Raw genomic sequence first — 14,358 nt, 5'->3', positions numbered from 1 at the left:
CCATCCCGGGGCGGCCTGGCCCCATCTGCAGGCTACTGCTGGAAATGCAGCGAAGAACGTTTAATTGGCTGCAGCCACACTCCTGAGTTGTGGGAGCTTTTCTACGCAGTATTATTAGGGCCTGGTGTACTTGACCTGGTAAGTTTAAATCCTGAGTCATTCAGATCCGAATCTGAACTCTCCCAGAGTTGGGGAGTAGGAGGAGGAATTCATATTCTTGATTCCAGTGTGGACCTTTCCCTAATAACAAAGGACAAATTATTATTACTCGCTCATTAGTAATTACTGCTGCAGGCTGGTCCCTGACTGTGGAATGAACTTCTCAAAGTAACTAAGAACTATCCCGAACCCAGTAGTGCCTCTCTCACAAATTAATCGTGAGCCATGGTCTTTTGGAGCCAGCAGGGGCAGCTCTTCCAATGACTGAAAAGGTCATATATATTCCCCCAGTTTTCAGGGCTGACCAGCATGTAGCAACAGGAGCAAACTGTGAATGTCGAAGGAGCTGAAGCAGCCACTGAGCCTCAGCAGCAGCTGGTAGTGTCCCTGCTCCTAGAAGAGTACCAGCTCAGGTACTGTTGGGGGAGGGAGTGGGAAGAGTCAGGGAATGTTGCTTCTTGCAAAGGTTAAACTAATCCCATCTTGTTTTCACTGTGATATTATCACTTATATGAGTTTCAGAGTAACAGCTGTGTTAGTCTGTATCTGCAAAAAGAACAGGAGTACTCAACTTGTGGAACTCCTTACCTGAGGAGGTTGTGAAGGCTAGGACTATAACAATGTTTAAAAGGGGACTGGATAAATTCATGGTGGCTAAGTCCATAAATGGCTAGTAGCCAGGATGGGTAAGAATGGTGTCCCTAGCCTCTGTTCGTCAGAGGATGGAGATGGATGGCAGGAGAGAGATCACTTGATCATTGCCTGTTAGGTTCACTCCCTCAGGGGCACCTGGCATTGGCCACTGTCGGTAGACAGATACTGGGCTAGATGGACCTTTGGTCTGACCTGGTACGGCCGTTCTTATGTTCTTATGTACTCGTGGCACCTTAGGGCTGGTCTACACTGGGGGGGGGGGAATCGATCTAAGATATGCAACTTCAGCTACGTGAATTGCGTAGCTGAAGTCGAAGTATTTTAGATCGATTTACCTCTCATCCTTACGGTGCGGGATCGACGTCCGCGGCTCCCCCTGTCGACTCCGCTACCGCTGTTCGCGCTGGTGGAGTTCCGGAGTCGACGGGAGCGCGTTCGGGGATCGATCGCTATCCGCCAATATGGCGGGTAGTCTAGACGTACCCTTAGAGACCAGTACCAGATTTACACTGGCGCTGGGCCCATGGTCGAAAGGGGCCCCGGCCTGCTCTTCTCCACCCCCGCTCTCTCCCGTGGGGTCAGAGAAGCTTGATGCTGCTGAGGCTCCGTGGCAGCCTCTGCTGGCAGCTTGGCTCCTGCCCCGCCTCTTTCCTGGCCGCAGATCAGCTGCTTGCTGGCAGGGGGGGAGGAGGAGAAGAGGCGGGGGTGAGGCCTTGGGGAAGGGGCTGGAATTGGGGCATACCCCCTCCAGCTCCCTGTGTGAGCACCCCCAGGACCCCAGCCCACACCCCCTGCCCACGCTGACCCCTGCACCCCCTCACACACCCTGCACCCTCTCACATACCCCAAGCCCCCTGCGCTGACTCCTGCAGCCCCCCACACACACACCCAGCCCGTGCGGCCAGCAGGCGCCGCTTCTGTGCCTGCCGGCCTGAGCTGAAGCAGCTGCTTCTGCTGAATCCCACCAGCTACGCTACTGACCCTAGCTCCTGACCAGACCCGGCACCTGAACATTTTTTTACAATATTTGGAAAGATCATTAAGTAGTCCATCGAGACCCTCCATGATTTTCAAGTGGTCTGTGGAAAAATAAGTTAGACTACAAGAACAACCAAGGTACCTCACTTTATTTTCATTTACTTGATATTACTTATAGGAAAAGGATGAAAAAAAAAAGAATGAAAAACGGGGGCGGGGGAGATAAGAGAGAATGTTCTTTTTCTTGGCTGGGTCCCAAGGAGAAGCCCCCAAAATGAAGCTGAGCAGGGGGCTGGGGGGCCCCACTAACTCTAAATCCACCACTGGCTGTCACATCACCTGGGCTGGGGATACTGTCAGGGCCGGTGTAACCACTAGGCGAACTAGGTGATCACCTAGGGAGCCAAGATTTGGGGGTGCCAAAAAGCGGTGCCCAAAATTTTTTTTTTTTTTTTACACTACAGTGGAGTCACATCTTACACGGGGGTTAGGTTCTAAAGTCACCGCATCAGAGGAAAATCGTGTATAGTGAAAATTACCATAAAGTACAGTACACACAGTGTGCACTAGAACAGGGGGCCTCAGCCTATGGTACACATACCAAAGGTGGCATGTTAGACGATTTTTTTTTTTAATGGCAGGTCCTGCGGGTCCTGGCTGCTGCTGAGCCTGCTGCCGGCCTGGGGTTCTGTTCACTCAGCTGGCAGCGGGCTGAGCAGGGCCAGCAGTGGGTCGGCTCCTGCCAGCTGGGGTCCCAGCCACCAGCCCCGCTCAGCCTGCTGGGGTCCCATCCGGCTCCACTCAGCCCAGGGTTCCGTCCGCCAGCCTGGGGTTCCGTTCACCCAGGCTGGCAGGAGGCTGAGCGAAGCTGGCAGCTGTGACCCCGGCTGGCAGCGGGCTGAGGTCCCAGCCGCTGGCCCCGCTCAGCCTGCTGCCAGTCCGGGTCCCGGTCACCGGCCCCACTCAGCCTTCTGCTGGCCTGGGGTTCCGTTCACCCAGGCCGGCAGGAGGCTAAGAAGATCTGGCGTCCGGGACCCCGACTGGCAGTGGGCTGAGCAGGCTGAGCAGGGCCGGTGGCTGGGACCCCGACTGGCAGTGGGCTGAGCAGGCTGAGCAGGGCCGGCGGCTGGGACCCCGGCTGGCAGTGGGCTGAGCAGGCTGAGCGGGGCCGGTGGCTGGGACCCCGGCTGGCAGTGGGCTGAGCAGGCTGAGCGGGGCCGGTGGCTGGGACCCCGGCTGGCAGTGGGCTGAGCAGGCTGAGCGGGGCCGGCGGCTGGACCCTGGCTGGCAGGAGCCAGCGGATGGAACCCCAGACCGGCAGCGGGCTGAGCAGCTCAGCCCGCTGCCAGTCTGGGGTCCCAGCCACCGGCCCTGCTCAGCCCGCTGATGATCTGGGGTTCCGGCTGCCAGCCCCTTGCCAGCCAGGGTCTTGGCCACCAGCCCCGCTCAGCCTCCTGCCAGCCTCGTGAACGGCAGGAGGCTGAGCAGAGCCGCCGGCTGGGACCCCGGCTGGCAGCTGAGTGAATGGAACCCCAGGCTGGCAGGAAGGGGGGTGAAGGGGCTTTCAGGGGGGGGATATTTTTGCGGGATAGGGATTCCAAGTGACCCTCCCCTGAATTTTTGTGTAAATCACTTGGTGGTGGCAGCAAGACCGCCCAAGGACAAGGAAAGGCGTTTGTGCCTTGGGGAAGTTTTTAACCTAAGCTGGTAGAATATAAGCTTAGGGGGTTTTTCATGCGGGTCCCCATATCTGTACCCCAGAGTTCAGAGTGGGGGGGGCGGGAACCCTGACATCACTGATTTTTCTTTCCCAGGGTTAAACTGAATTAAAATGTGATACATAGTTTTAAAGCTCTGTTGTCTTGGCAATTTGTTTACATTCTCAGGTACTCTTCCATTCATGGCCCGTGTATATGACTTCTCTGTCGTATCCGATGTTGATGTCATGGCATCTGACATGTTCTCTTATGGCTGTATAGTCTGAAATGTGAAGACCAAGGTTGCAAACAGGTGTCACAGAAGAATGTGTAGGCTCCCCCTGAAGACTTGGCATAGTGCATGTCCCTTTTTTCAATTTTTGTTGGTTTTTTTGTTTTTTTTTGCATTTGTCATTTTCAAAGTGTTTACAACCTTTATTGATAGTTGCTCTCCATTCAGGTCTGCCCTTGGCTATGACTTTGAAGTTATCAATATTTATGCATCATGAACTGAGATTTTTGGTTAAGGGTATCTTTGAAGTATCTGCATTGACCATCCTTCCTGCACTTTTCAAGTTTCCACTTGCCACAGAGGCCTTTTTCTGAGAGTCTGTCATCGCCCATTCAGATAACATGACCTGCCCATCCGAGCTGAGCTTTGATAATCATTGCCTCAGTGCTGGTTGTTTTTGTTCTTTCAAGGATGTTAATGTTTGACACTTTGTCTAGCCAGCACACCTTCAGAATATAGGAAAGACAGGGCATACAAAATTTTCCAAGTTGCTTAATGTGTAAATCTGGCAGATGTATTAATGATAAAATTCACCCTTGTGCATAGGACACTGTCAAGCCATATTTTGAGGTGCTGAGTGGGATTTCAGCAGTGTAAGGTCTTGTGCAACCCTTTCCACAATGGTGAATTTCACTCCAGACCTGGGGGAGAGATTTGCTTTTCCATTTCCTATTCTAAACTGCTAGTGAATTGGCCTAAATACCTTTGAGAATCTGGGACTTATTTCCTACTTTGCACATGCATTAGCAAACTTTGTGCTGTAATTGATGTTGACTCTAGAGCTTTCATCATTATCACTGGAAAAACTGCACCAGCTGTGAATCACAGCTTTGCAGTTTGCTAGTGTATGCAAGGCCATTAATGGTATGGTCAACAAAGGGCCTTAAACTTACTGAGATTTAAACAAGCATAAAAATTAAATATCCAGCATACTTGTGGCAAGAAGTACACAAAATATAATGTTATTCTATAGTCCTAGGAAGTGGTATTGGTTCTTTAAGAGGACTTTTTTACTTTTACTTGATTTCCTTTCTTACTCTCTTGAATTGGATATTGTAAATAGAAGGGATAACTTGTACATTCCTTGGATGATGGAGAAGAAGGTGAGATCACACAACAGGATACGTTTTATCCAGGTTTATTCAGACATCAGGGTCCCGAGAGCGGTAGAATATACCAGCAATGGACAGTGGCTGCCACCTCCAATGAGTCAAAGGGGTGGTGGTCTCAAAAAGTGATTCTTTTTAGAGAAGGTTGGCAGCCTGAACAGCTGGAGTTGCACTGATTAATTGCCTTTTCCTCAGTAGTCTTTGCCAGCCTCCAGTTGCACACTCAAACTGGCCTGTCCACCAACTTTCACCATTTAAGCTAAAGCATAGAGGTGGCTTGTAACCAGGCTTCTCTCACCAGTGTTGAGAGAGAAACCTGTGTGGTAGGCAGTTGCCACTATGGGAAAACAGCAAGTAGTTCATTTAATCATAAAACAAATGCATATCCAGTCCATTTCACCCGCATAACACTAACGGGGACATTATCAGTCTGAATTGTTTTGAAAATTATTAATTTCAAAACAGTTGGATTTTTCATAGAATCCCTTTAAATAGGCTGTCCAGGCATTTTTTTTAAATCCTTTGAAAGAATTTCAAAATGTTGTTTTCTGCTGTCATGATGATGCTTATGAGGGTTTTTTCAGCTAGGGGGAATCTGACTAGCTGAGGATGCAGGGGAAAACAGTGAAACTGACTAGATACAGGGACTGTTGATGCATAAATTAAAAAAAAAGATAATTCCCCCCCCAACTTCTTTCATTTATTATTGTAACCCCCATGAATTAGTGAGCCCTCTAGTCTTTCTTTGCAGAGCCAGGGAAATCAGGGGGATTGGGTGGGAGACCATGAAACAGATGCTCCTGGACCAAAGCTGAACTGACAAGAACTGTAGTAAAAGCTGCAATAATTTGCAAGAGCTGAAGATGATGATGGATTAGCTAGTGTTTGAAACACTAACTACATGTTTGGCCAGTGTGACAAATATGACAGAATCCTGCAAAATCCTGGACACACCTTACTGAATTAAGTTTAAGTATTTTAGGTGTTCATTGTATTAAAAAGGCAAATGTTTATGTACTATTGTGGGATTGTATGTAACTTCTTTTAAGGGATATGCAAATATGCCTCTTCCAGTTATGCAAGAACTCAGGAGAGTTCTCACTAACTCACAAGTAGGCTTGTCCTGAGCCGAAGCTGTGACCACAGGAAAACACCTGGGTGGTGTTTGAAGGACTGTTCACTGGGCAGAGTCCTTGTTTGAGTCAGGGGATGAGCTCTGGTAAGCTAATTAGCATTTGTGTAGGTTCTTTTATTGTTTTCTCTGTAATGCTTTTACCTTATGAATAAATGTGCTTGCTTAGAAAGAGCCACATAATAGATTAAATGTGTCAATTACACTGTTTACTATCTCTGAAGAGAAAAGTAAAACAGGCCATCTTAGGCATCCTGATTTTGCTGGGGAGGTCACAGTCTAGCCAGGGAACGGTGCACAGAGACATAGATCTCTGCCAAAGAGAGGTGTCAGTTGAGGGCCAGCAGTCTATAGTGTGTACCCTCGCTGGACCATAAGTGGGTAACAGGTGCAGTTGCCCTGAACTGTGACAGCCATCATCTCTTTTTTTTTTTTTTTTTAAACCTCTCAGAATCTGGCACTGAAAATAATCTGTGGTAAATCTGACATCTTCCAGCTGCACTGACCAGTTTTCTAAGCACAGATAATTGACTTTGCTGAAGGAATAGAGTTGTCTTGGTCTTCTACTATAAGCATGGGCGGCAGGTTATATATTTGTGTGGGGCCCGGGCCCCAGCAATATTCAGGGCTGGGCGCCCTGCTCCAGCAATAGTTGGAGCTGGGTCTCTTCCCCCCCTCCCCCCCCCGTCCTGCCTGGATCGGCCCCGGCCACCGCAGGTCTCCCCCCGCCGCCGCGACCCTGCCTGGAGCAGGTCCCAGCCCCCGCCTGCCACCCCCCCTCCGCGTGTTCCCCCCTCCGCCGCGTTGTGTTGCGTCCCTGCCTGACAGAACGCAGCGCGCCTCTCCCCTGCCTGCTGCCCGGAGGGCTCCCAGCAGATTTGCTGTCTGCTGCCGCAGGGTCCTAGTGCCTGCCCTCCGCCAGTACTGGCAAGGCAGGCTGCCCTTACCCTGAGCCTCTCCAACCCCAAACCCTCAGCCCCAGCCAGAGCCCTCATTCCCCCCGCACCCTAATCCTCAGCCCCAGCCCTGAGCACCCCCACATCATGAACCCCTCATCCCCCTGCACCCTAATCCTCAGCCCCAGCCAGAGCCCTCATCCCCCTGCACCCTAATCCTCAGCCCCAGCCAGAGCCCTCATCCCCCACACCCTACTCCTCCGCCCCAGCCCTGAGCACCCCCACATCATGAACCCCTCATCCCCCCGCACCCTAATCCTCTGCCCCAGCCCTGAGCACCCCCACATCATGAACCCCTCATCCCCCCGCACCCTAATCCTCTGCCCCAGCCCTGAGCGCCCCCACATCATGAACCCCTCATCCACAGCCCTCACCCCACACTCCAAACCTCTGCCCTAGCCCAGAGACCCCTCCGGCATCATGAACCCCTCATCCACAGCCCTCACCCACAGCCCAACCCTCTTCCCTAGCCCTGAGCCCCCTCTCATCATGAACCCCTCATCCACAGCCCTCACCCACAGCCCAACCCTCTTCCCTAGCCCTGAGCCCCCTCCTGCATCATGTACCCCTCATCCTCAGCCCCACAGTCCTCACCCTGCACTCCCTCCTATCCCCAAACACCCACCCCCATCCCACACACCCCTTCCCAACCCCAAACTCCATCCCAAAGCCTGCACCCTTCACCTCCTCCTGCACACCCACCCCCTGCCCCAGCCCAGAGCCTGCACCCAGCACCCTTCCTGCACCCTAATCCCCAGCCCAGGATCTGCACCCCAGACCTCCCCCGCCGAGCCCCCTCCCAGAGCCTTAGGCAGGTGGGGGCGGAGTTGGGGGGGTGGAGTTGGGGGCGGGTTCTGGGCCCCACCAAAATTTTTACAAACTTGCCACCCATGACTATAAGATACTGCAGCTGTGTGTATCCTGAACCCTATGAGCCAAAACTGTACTCACATTGCCGCAACTCACTTGATGTCAGTGGAGTTGCAATGGGTTTGAATATGGACAGAATTTGACACATTGCTGTGTCCTTTTTTTTGTTTTAAATATCTGTTGACTTATACAGCTGTTTTGCCTGAACAAAAATTGCAGGGTTTATCTTCATTGATATATTAGGGCTGTCAAGCAATTTTAAAAAAATTGATCGCGATTAATAACACGATTAATTGCACTCGTAATAATAGAATACTATTTATTTAAATATTTTGGATGTTTTCAACATTTTAAAATATATTGATTTCAATTACTACACAGAATACAAACTGTACAGTGCTCACTTTATATTTATTTTTTATTACAAATATTTTCACAGTAAAAAACAAAAGAAATAGTATTTTTCAATTAATCTAATACAAGTACTGTAGTGCACTCTCTTTATCATGAAAGTTGAACTTGCAAATGTATAATTATGTACCAAAAACCCCTTATTTTTTAATGCAGTGTAAAACCTTATAGCCCACAAGTCCACTACATATATGTCTTAGCACACAGAACACATGGGTATATTGATGGATTTCACCTAGGGACCAACATTTAGACATCACTAAACACTGGCACTGGCAAAGGGGTTGGCCATCAGCCACTGAATCCAAGTTTACAAATGGTAATCTATTAGCGTTTCCATGTGTCCTGGCAATGAGGCTGATGATATTGTAGTTTCTGACCATTTATATGTAAGTGTTTTTATTCCATGTTCATTATTTCTCACTAGTTTTGACAGACACAGACAAGATTTTTTCAGCAGTATTCACTGGTACAGAACCGAACAATATTCACTTTGAAAATGTTCTCCACAGTTACATTGCACAGCTGGGAGCATGGTGGCACTGAGCGTTCATTGCACGGCTGAGAATTTATCAAACATTCCCATGGAACAATGGTAAGTGATAAACTAGTGCAACTCAAGGGCTGAATGTGGCCCATTGCCTCTGTAGAGCAAATTACTTAAATAATTAATATCTTGCTAAAAAGTAACCACAGTATATCTATTGTCAAGGACACCGGAAGCCAGATCCTCAGCTGCTGTAAAATGTCATAGCTCCACTGATTTCAGTTGAGCTGTGACACTTTATCCAGGTTGAAGATCTGGCTCTGTGACTAGGCTTAACGGCTTCTTGTTTGGCTTATGCAAAATTGTCTCCATAGCAACTTCAGCCCTACTAAAGTCCTTTGAATGGAGTAGTTCTGCTGGCTGAACATATTGTAGAACCATTACAAAGGGGAATGGTCGATGCTATAGCAAGTGGCACAGCAACCATACAGTAAGTAAACCTTAGAGTTTACAAAAACATTTATACTTACGATTTCATTCCTGATTATCTGAACAGCAGTTTAACAAAAATGCTTCCTAGAAAGACAACCAAGACGTACGTGTGGTGTGTGTGTGTGTGTGTGTGTGAGAGAGAGAGAGAGAGACTTTTTACAGTCAATTTTCTATAAGTATTTTTAAAATGAGCCTCTTAGGAATTGATATTTAAACTCAAGTTAAATTTGTAGACAATTTAGGTTTCATTTGATTACTGTGCATTGAAAGAGAGTTTCACAAGAATTAAGTTTCAAAAGGTGTCTGGGTTAGCATGGAATTTCATACATTTTACAAGAAAGACTTGAATGGCAAATCAAGGAATCTGACAGTTACTTGATTTCTTAATAGTTTATTTTAATTGTATGGTTGCTTATAATTTTCTACAATATTTGTTGAACATAAGAATGGCCATACTGGATCAGACCAAAGGTCCATCCAGCCCAGTATCCTGTCTACCGATAGTGGCCAATGCCAGCTGCCCCAGAGGGAGTGAACCTAACAGGTAATGATCAACTGATCTCTCTCCTGTCATCCATCTCCCCCCTTTGACAAACAGAGGGTAGGGACACCATTCCTTACCCATTCTGGCTAATAGCCATTAATGGACTTAATCTCCATGAATTTATCTAGTTCTCTTTTAAACCCTGTTAGTCCTAGCCTTCACAACCTCCTCAGGCAAGGAGTTCCACAGGTTGACTCTGCGCGGTGGTGAAGAACTTCCTTTTATTTGTTTTAAACCTGCTGCCCATTAATTTCATTTGGTGGCCTCGTTCTTATATTATGGGAACAAGTACATAACTTTTCCTTATTCACTTTCTCCATTCACTCATTATTTTATAGACCTGTATCATATCCCCCCTTAGTCTCCTCTTTTTCAAGCTGAAAAGTCCTAGCCTCTTTAATCTCTCTCACATGGGACCCGTTCCAAACCCCTAATCATTTTAGTTGCCCTTTTCTGAATCTTTTCTAATACCAGGATATCTTCTTTGAGATGAGGAGACCACGTCTGTACACAGTATTCAAGATGTGGTCGTATCATGGATTTATATAAGGGCAATAAGATATTCTCCATCTTATTCTCTATCCCTTTTTTAATTATTCCTAACATCCTGTTTGCTTTTTTGACTGCCGCTGCACACTGCGTGGACGTCTTCAGAGAACTATCCACGATGACTCCAATATCTCTTTCCTGATTAGTTGCAGCTAAATTAGTCCCCATCATATTGGATCTATAGTTGGGGTTATTTTTTCCAATGTGCATTACTTTACATTTACCCACATTAAATTTCATTTGCCATTTTGTTGCAAAATCACTTAGTTTTGTGAGATCTTTTTCAAGTTCTTCACAGTCTGCTTTGGTCTTTCTTAACTATCTTGAGCAGTTTAGTATCATCTGCAAACTTTGCCACCTCACTGTTTACCCCTTTCTCCAGATCATTGATGGATAAGTTGAATAGGATGGGTCCTAGGACTGACCCTTGGAGAACACCACTAGTTACCCCTCTCCATTCTGAAAATTTACCACTTGTCCTACCCTTTGTTCCTTGTCTTTTAACCAGTTCTGAGTCCATGAAAGGATCTTCCCTCTTATCCCATGACAACTTAATTTACGTAAGAGCCTTTGGTGAGGGACCTTGTCAAAGGCTTTCTGGAAGATGATCCCTTTATCCTTAAAGATGATCCCTCACTCTCACAGATCTTGGGAGACAGGCCAGTCCTCGCTTATAGACAGCTTCCCAACCTGAAGCAAATACTCACCAGCAACCGCACACCATACAACATAAACACTAACCCAGGAACCTATCCTTGCAATAAAGCCCGATGCCAGCTCTGTCCACATATCCATTCAAGTGACACCATCACAGGACCTAATCACATCAGACACACCATCAGGGGCTCGTACACCTGCACATCTACCAACGTGATATATGCCATCATGTGCCAGCAATGCCCCTCTGCCATGTACATTGGCCAAACCGGACAGTCTCTACGCAAAAGAATAAATGGACACAAATCTGACATCAGGAATCATAACATTCAAAAACCAGTGGGAGAACACTTCAACCTCTCTAACCACTCGGTGACAGACTTGAAGGTGGCAATTTTGCAACAAAAAAACTTCAAAAACAGACTCCAAAGAGAGACTGCTGAACTTGAATTAATATGCAAACTAGATACTATTAACTGTGGTCTAAACAAAGACTGGGAATGGTTGGGTCATTACACCAATTGAATCTATTTCCCTATGTTAAGTTCTCCTCACACCTTCTATGGGCCATCTTAATTATCACTTCAAAAAGTTTTTTTTCCTCCTGCTAACGATAGCTCATCTCAATTGATTAGACTCTGCCTGTTGGTATGCATACTTCCACCTTTTCATGTTCTCTGTATGTATAAATATCTCCTGTCTGTGTGTTCCATTCTATGCATCCGAAGAAGTGAGCTTTAGCTCACGAAAGCTCATGCTAAAATAAATTTGTTAGTCTTTAAGGTGCCACAAGTACTCCTGTTTTTTTTGCGGATACAGACTAACACGGCTGCTACTCTGAAACCTGGAAATCTAAGTATCAGAGGGGTAGCAGTGTTAGTCTGGATCTGTAAAAGCAGCAAAGAATCCTCTGGCACCTTATAGACTAACAGACGTTTTGCAGCATGAGCTTTGGTGGGTGAATACCCACTTCGTCGGATGGAAATCTAAGTACACTATGTCCACTGGATCCCCCTTGTCCACATGTTTGTTGACCCCTTCAAAGAACTCTAATAGATTAGTAAGACATGATTTCCCTTTACAGAAACCATGTTGACTTTTGCCCAACAATTTATGTTCTTCTATGTATCTGACAATTTTTTTCTTTACTATTGTTTTAACTAATTTACCTCGTACTGATGTTAGACTTACCTGTCTGTAATTGCCTGGATCACCTCTAGAGCCCTTTTTAAATATTGGCGTTACATTAGCTATCTTCCAGTCATTGGGTACAGAAGCTGATTTAAAGGACATGTTACAAACCATAGTTAATAGTTCTGCAATTTCACATTTGAGTTCTTTCAGAACTCTTGGGTGAATGCCATCTGATCCTGGTGACTTGTTACTGTTAAGTTTATCAATTAATTTTTTAATTGTGTTTTTTTTAATTTGGGGTATACATTTAAGTTGGGCCTCTATTATGGTGTCTTTGGAAAGTGTTCATGCAGCTTGCAGGAATTTCACTTTAGTCACTGTACCTTTTAATTTCTTTTTAACTAACCTCCTCATTTTTGCATGGTTCCCCTTTCTGAAATTAAATGCCACAATATTGGGCTGCTGAGGTGTTCTTCCCACCACAGGAATATTAAATGTTGTTATATTATGGTCACTATTTCCATGCAGGTCCTGTTATAGTTACCTCTTGGACCAGATCCTGCACTCCACTCAGTACTAAATCGAGAATTGCCTCTCCCCTTGTGGGTTCCTGTACCAGCTGCTCCAAGAAGCAGTTATTAAAAGTATCGAGAAATTTTGTCTCTGCATTTCGTTCTGAGGAGACATGTACCCAGTCAATATGGGGATAATTGAAATCCCCCACTATTACTGAGTTCTTTATTTTGATAGCCTCTCTAATCTCCCTTAGAATTTCATAGTCACTATCACTGTCCTGGTCAGGTGATTGATAATAGATCCCTACTGTTATAGTCTTATTAGACCATGGAATTACTATCCATAGAGATTCTATAGAACATTTGGGTTCATTTAAGATTTTTACTTCATTTGATTCTACATTTCCTTTCACATATAGTGCCACTCCCCTCCCCCTCCACACAGACACACGACCTGTTCTGTCCTTCCAATATATTTTGTACCCTGGAATGATTGTGTCCCATTGATTGTCCTCACTCCACCAGGTTTCTGTGATGCCTATTATATCAATATCCTCCTTTAACATGAGGCATTCTAGTTCATCCATCTTATTATTTAGACTTCTAGCATTTGTGTACATGAACTTTTAAAACTTGTCACTGTTTATTTGTCTGCCCTTTTCTGATCTGTCAGATTCTTTTTTATGTGAATGTTTCTTGTCTGATCTGGCCCATACTTTATCCTCTTCCATCCTCTCCTCCTGACTAAAACCTAGAGAATCTCTATCAATAGACTCTCCTCTAAGAAAAGTCTCTGTCCGATCCACATGCTCCTCTGCAGCAACTGGCTTTCCCCCATCTCTTAGTTTAAAAACTGCTCTGTTGTTAATATATTGAAATATTCTTGCTCAAAATTTGCAATCAAGAAATACAATTTTAAAGTTTTTTGGAGCAGTAAAGCTTTACAAAAAAAAAAGTACTTTTAAACAATAGTTGGGAGGTGGCATTAAATTATACAACATTTAATAAGTTTGCATATCATGACAAATTACTTCATGATCCTGATCAGAGATGCTGTTATCAAGTTGATGGGGCAAGGGACTGAGAGATGGGAGTTCTAAACATTGACTCGATATGTGGACTTGCATTAGGCCAACATTTTCAAATGAGGCTATTGTGTTGGTGTGTAGGCCATGATTTTCAAAGGTGTGGAGCACCAAACATGCCAGTTGAAATCAGTGAGAGACGTAGGTGCTCAGCACATTTGAAAGTCAAACCCAAGCTCTGTAAAATTGGACACCCAAAAAATTAAGGACCCCAAAATTAGTGGCCACTTTTTGAAAATTTTGTCTGTAATATGTTTTAGTTTCCTCTGTAAAAAGGAGATAATACTTACCACCTCCTTGGGGTATTTGGAAGATGCATCAGTTGGTTTGTAAAGCATTAAAAATGCTAAGTAGCATTATTATAAAGATGTCTTTATTGCTTTCAGAGTGAAAGACAATTCTTGAACAAAGAAATTAACCAATGGCTCTTAAGGTAATATTTGTTTATAATCCAGCTGTAATGCTAATTTAGCTCTACATTTCTTTGCTAAAAGCTCAAGGTTGCTTCCTGTATGTTTTCATAACTTGAACTCCATGGGTGCTATTAGTCAATTGTTAGATCAACATTTACATTTCTCCCTTTTTTAAACTAATCTGTAGTTGATTATCAGATCTTATGTCATACCAGGATTCCTTG

General features: G+C 45.7%; 1 protein-coding gene across 4 annotated transcripts in view; it reads left to right on the top strand.

The window, feature by feature from the left end:
• The first annotated feature begins 11 nt into the window (after positions 1–11).
• LOC123370745 (WD repeat-containing protein 64-like) overlaps positions 12–14,358 on the top strand; it is a 67,592-nt gene continuing 53,245 nt past the window's right edge. Inside the window, exons 1-4 of one of the 4 annotated variants that reach the window (XM_045017518.1) lie at positions 12–138; positions 451–572; positions 8,771–8,853; positions 14,108–14,154. In XM_045017518.1, coding sequence (XP_044873453.1) covers positions 14,143–14,154 — 12 coding nt within the window. In that variant the 5' untranslated portion in view covers positions 12–138; positions 451–572; positions 8,771–8,853; positions 14,108–14,142. Of the gene's footprint in view, positions 139–450; positions 573–7,898; positions 7,997–8,770; positions 8,854–9,136; positions 9,236–14,106; positions 14,155–14,358 lie in introns of those variants that run through there. The other 3 variants (XM_045017516.1, XM_045017517.1, XM_045017519.1) reach the window with 3 other exon arrangements.

This window comes from Mauremys mutica, chromosome 5, assembly GCF_020497125.1.
Source record: "Mauremys mutica isolate MM-2020 ecotype Southern chromosome 5, ASM2049712v1, whole genome shotgun sequence".
NCBI lineage: Eukaryota > Metazoa > Chordata > Testudines > Geoemydidae > Mauremys > Mauremys mutica.
The sequence above is the reverse complement of the archived record's forward strand: the minus strand, read 5'-3'. Positions and strand labels throughout refer to the sequence as shown.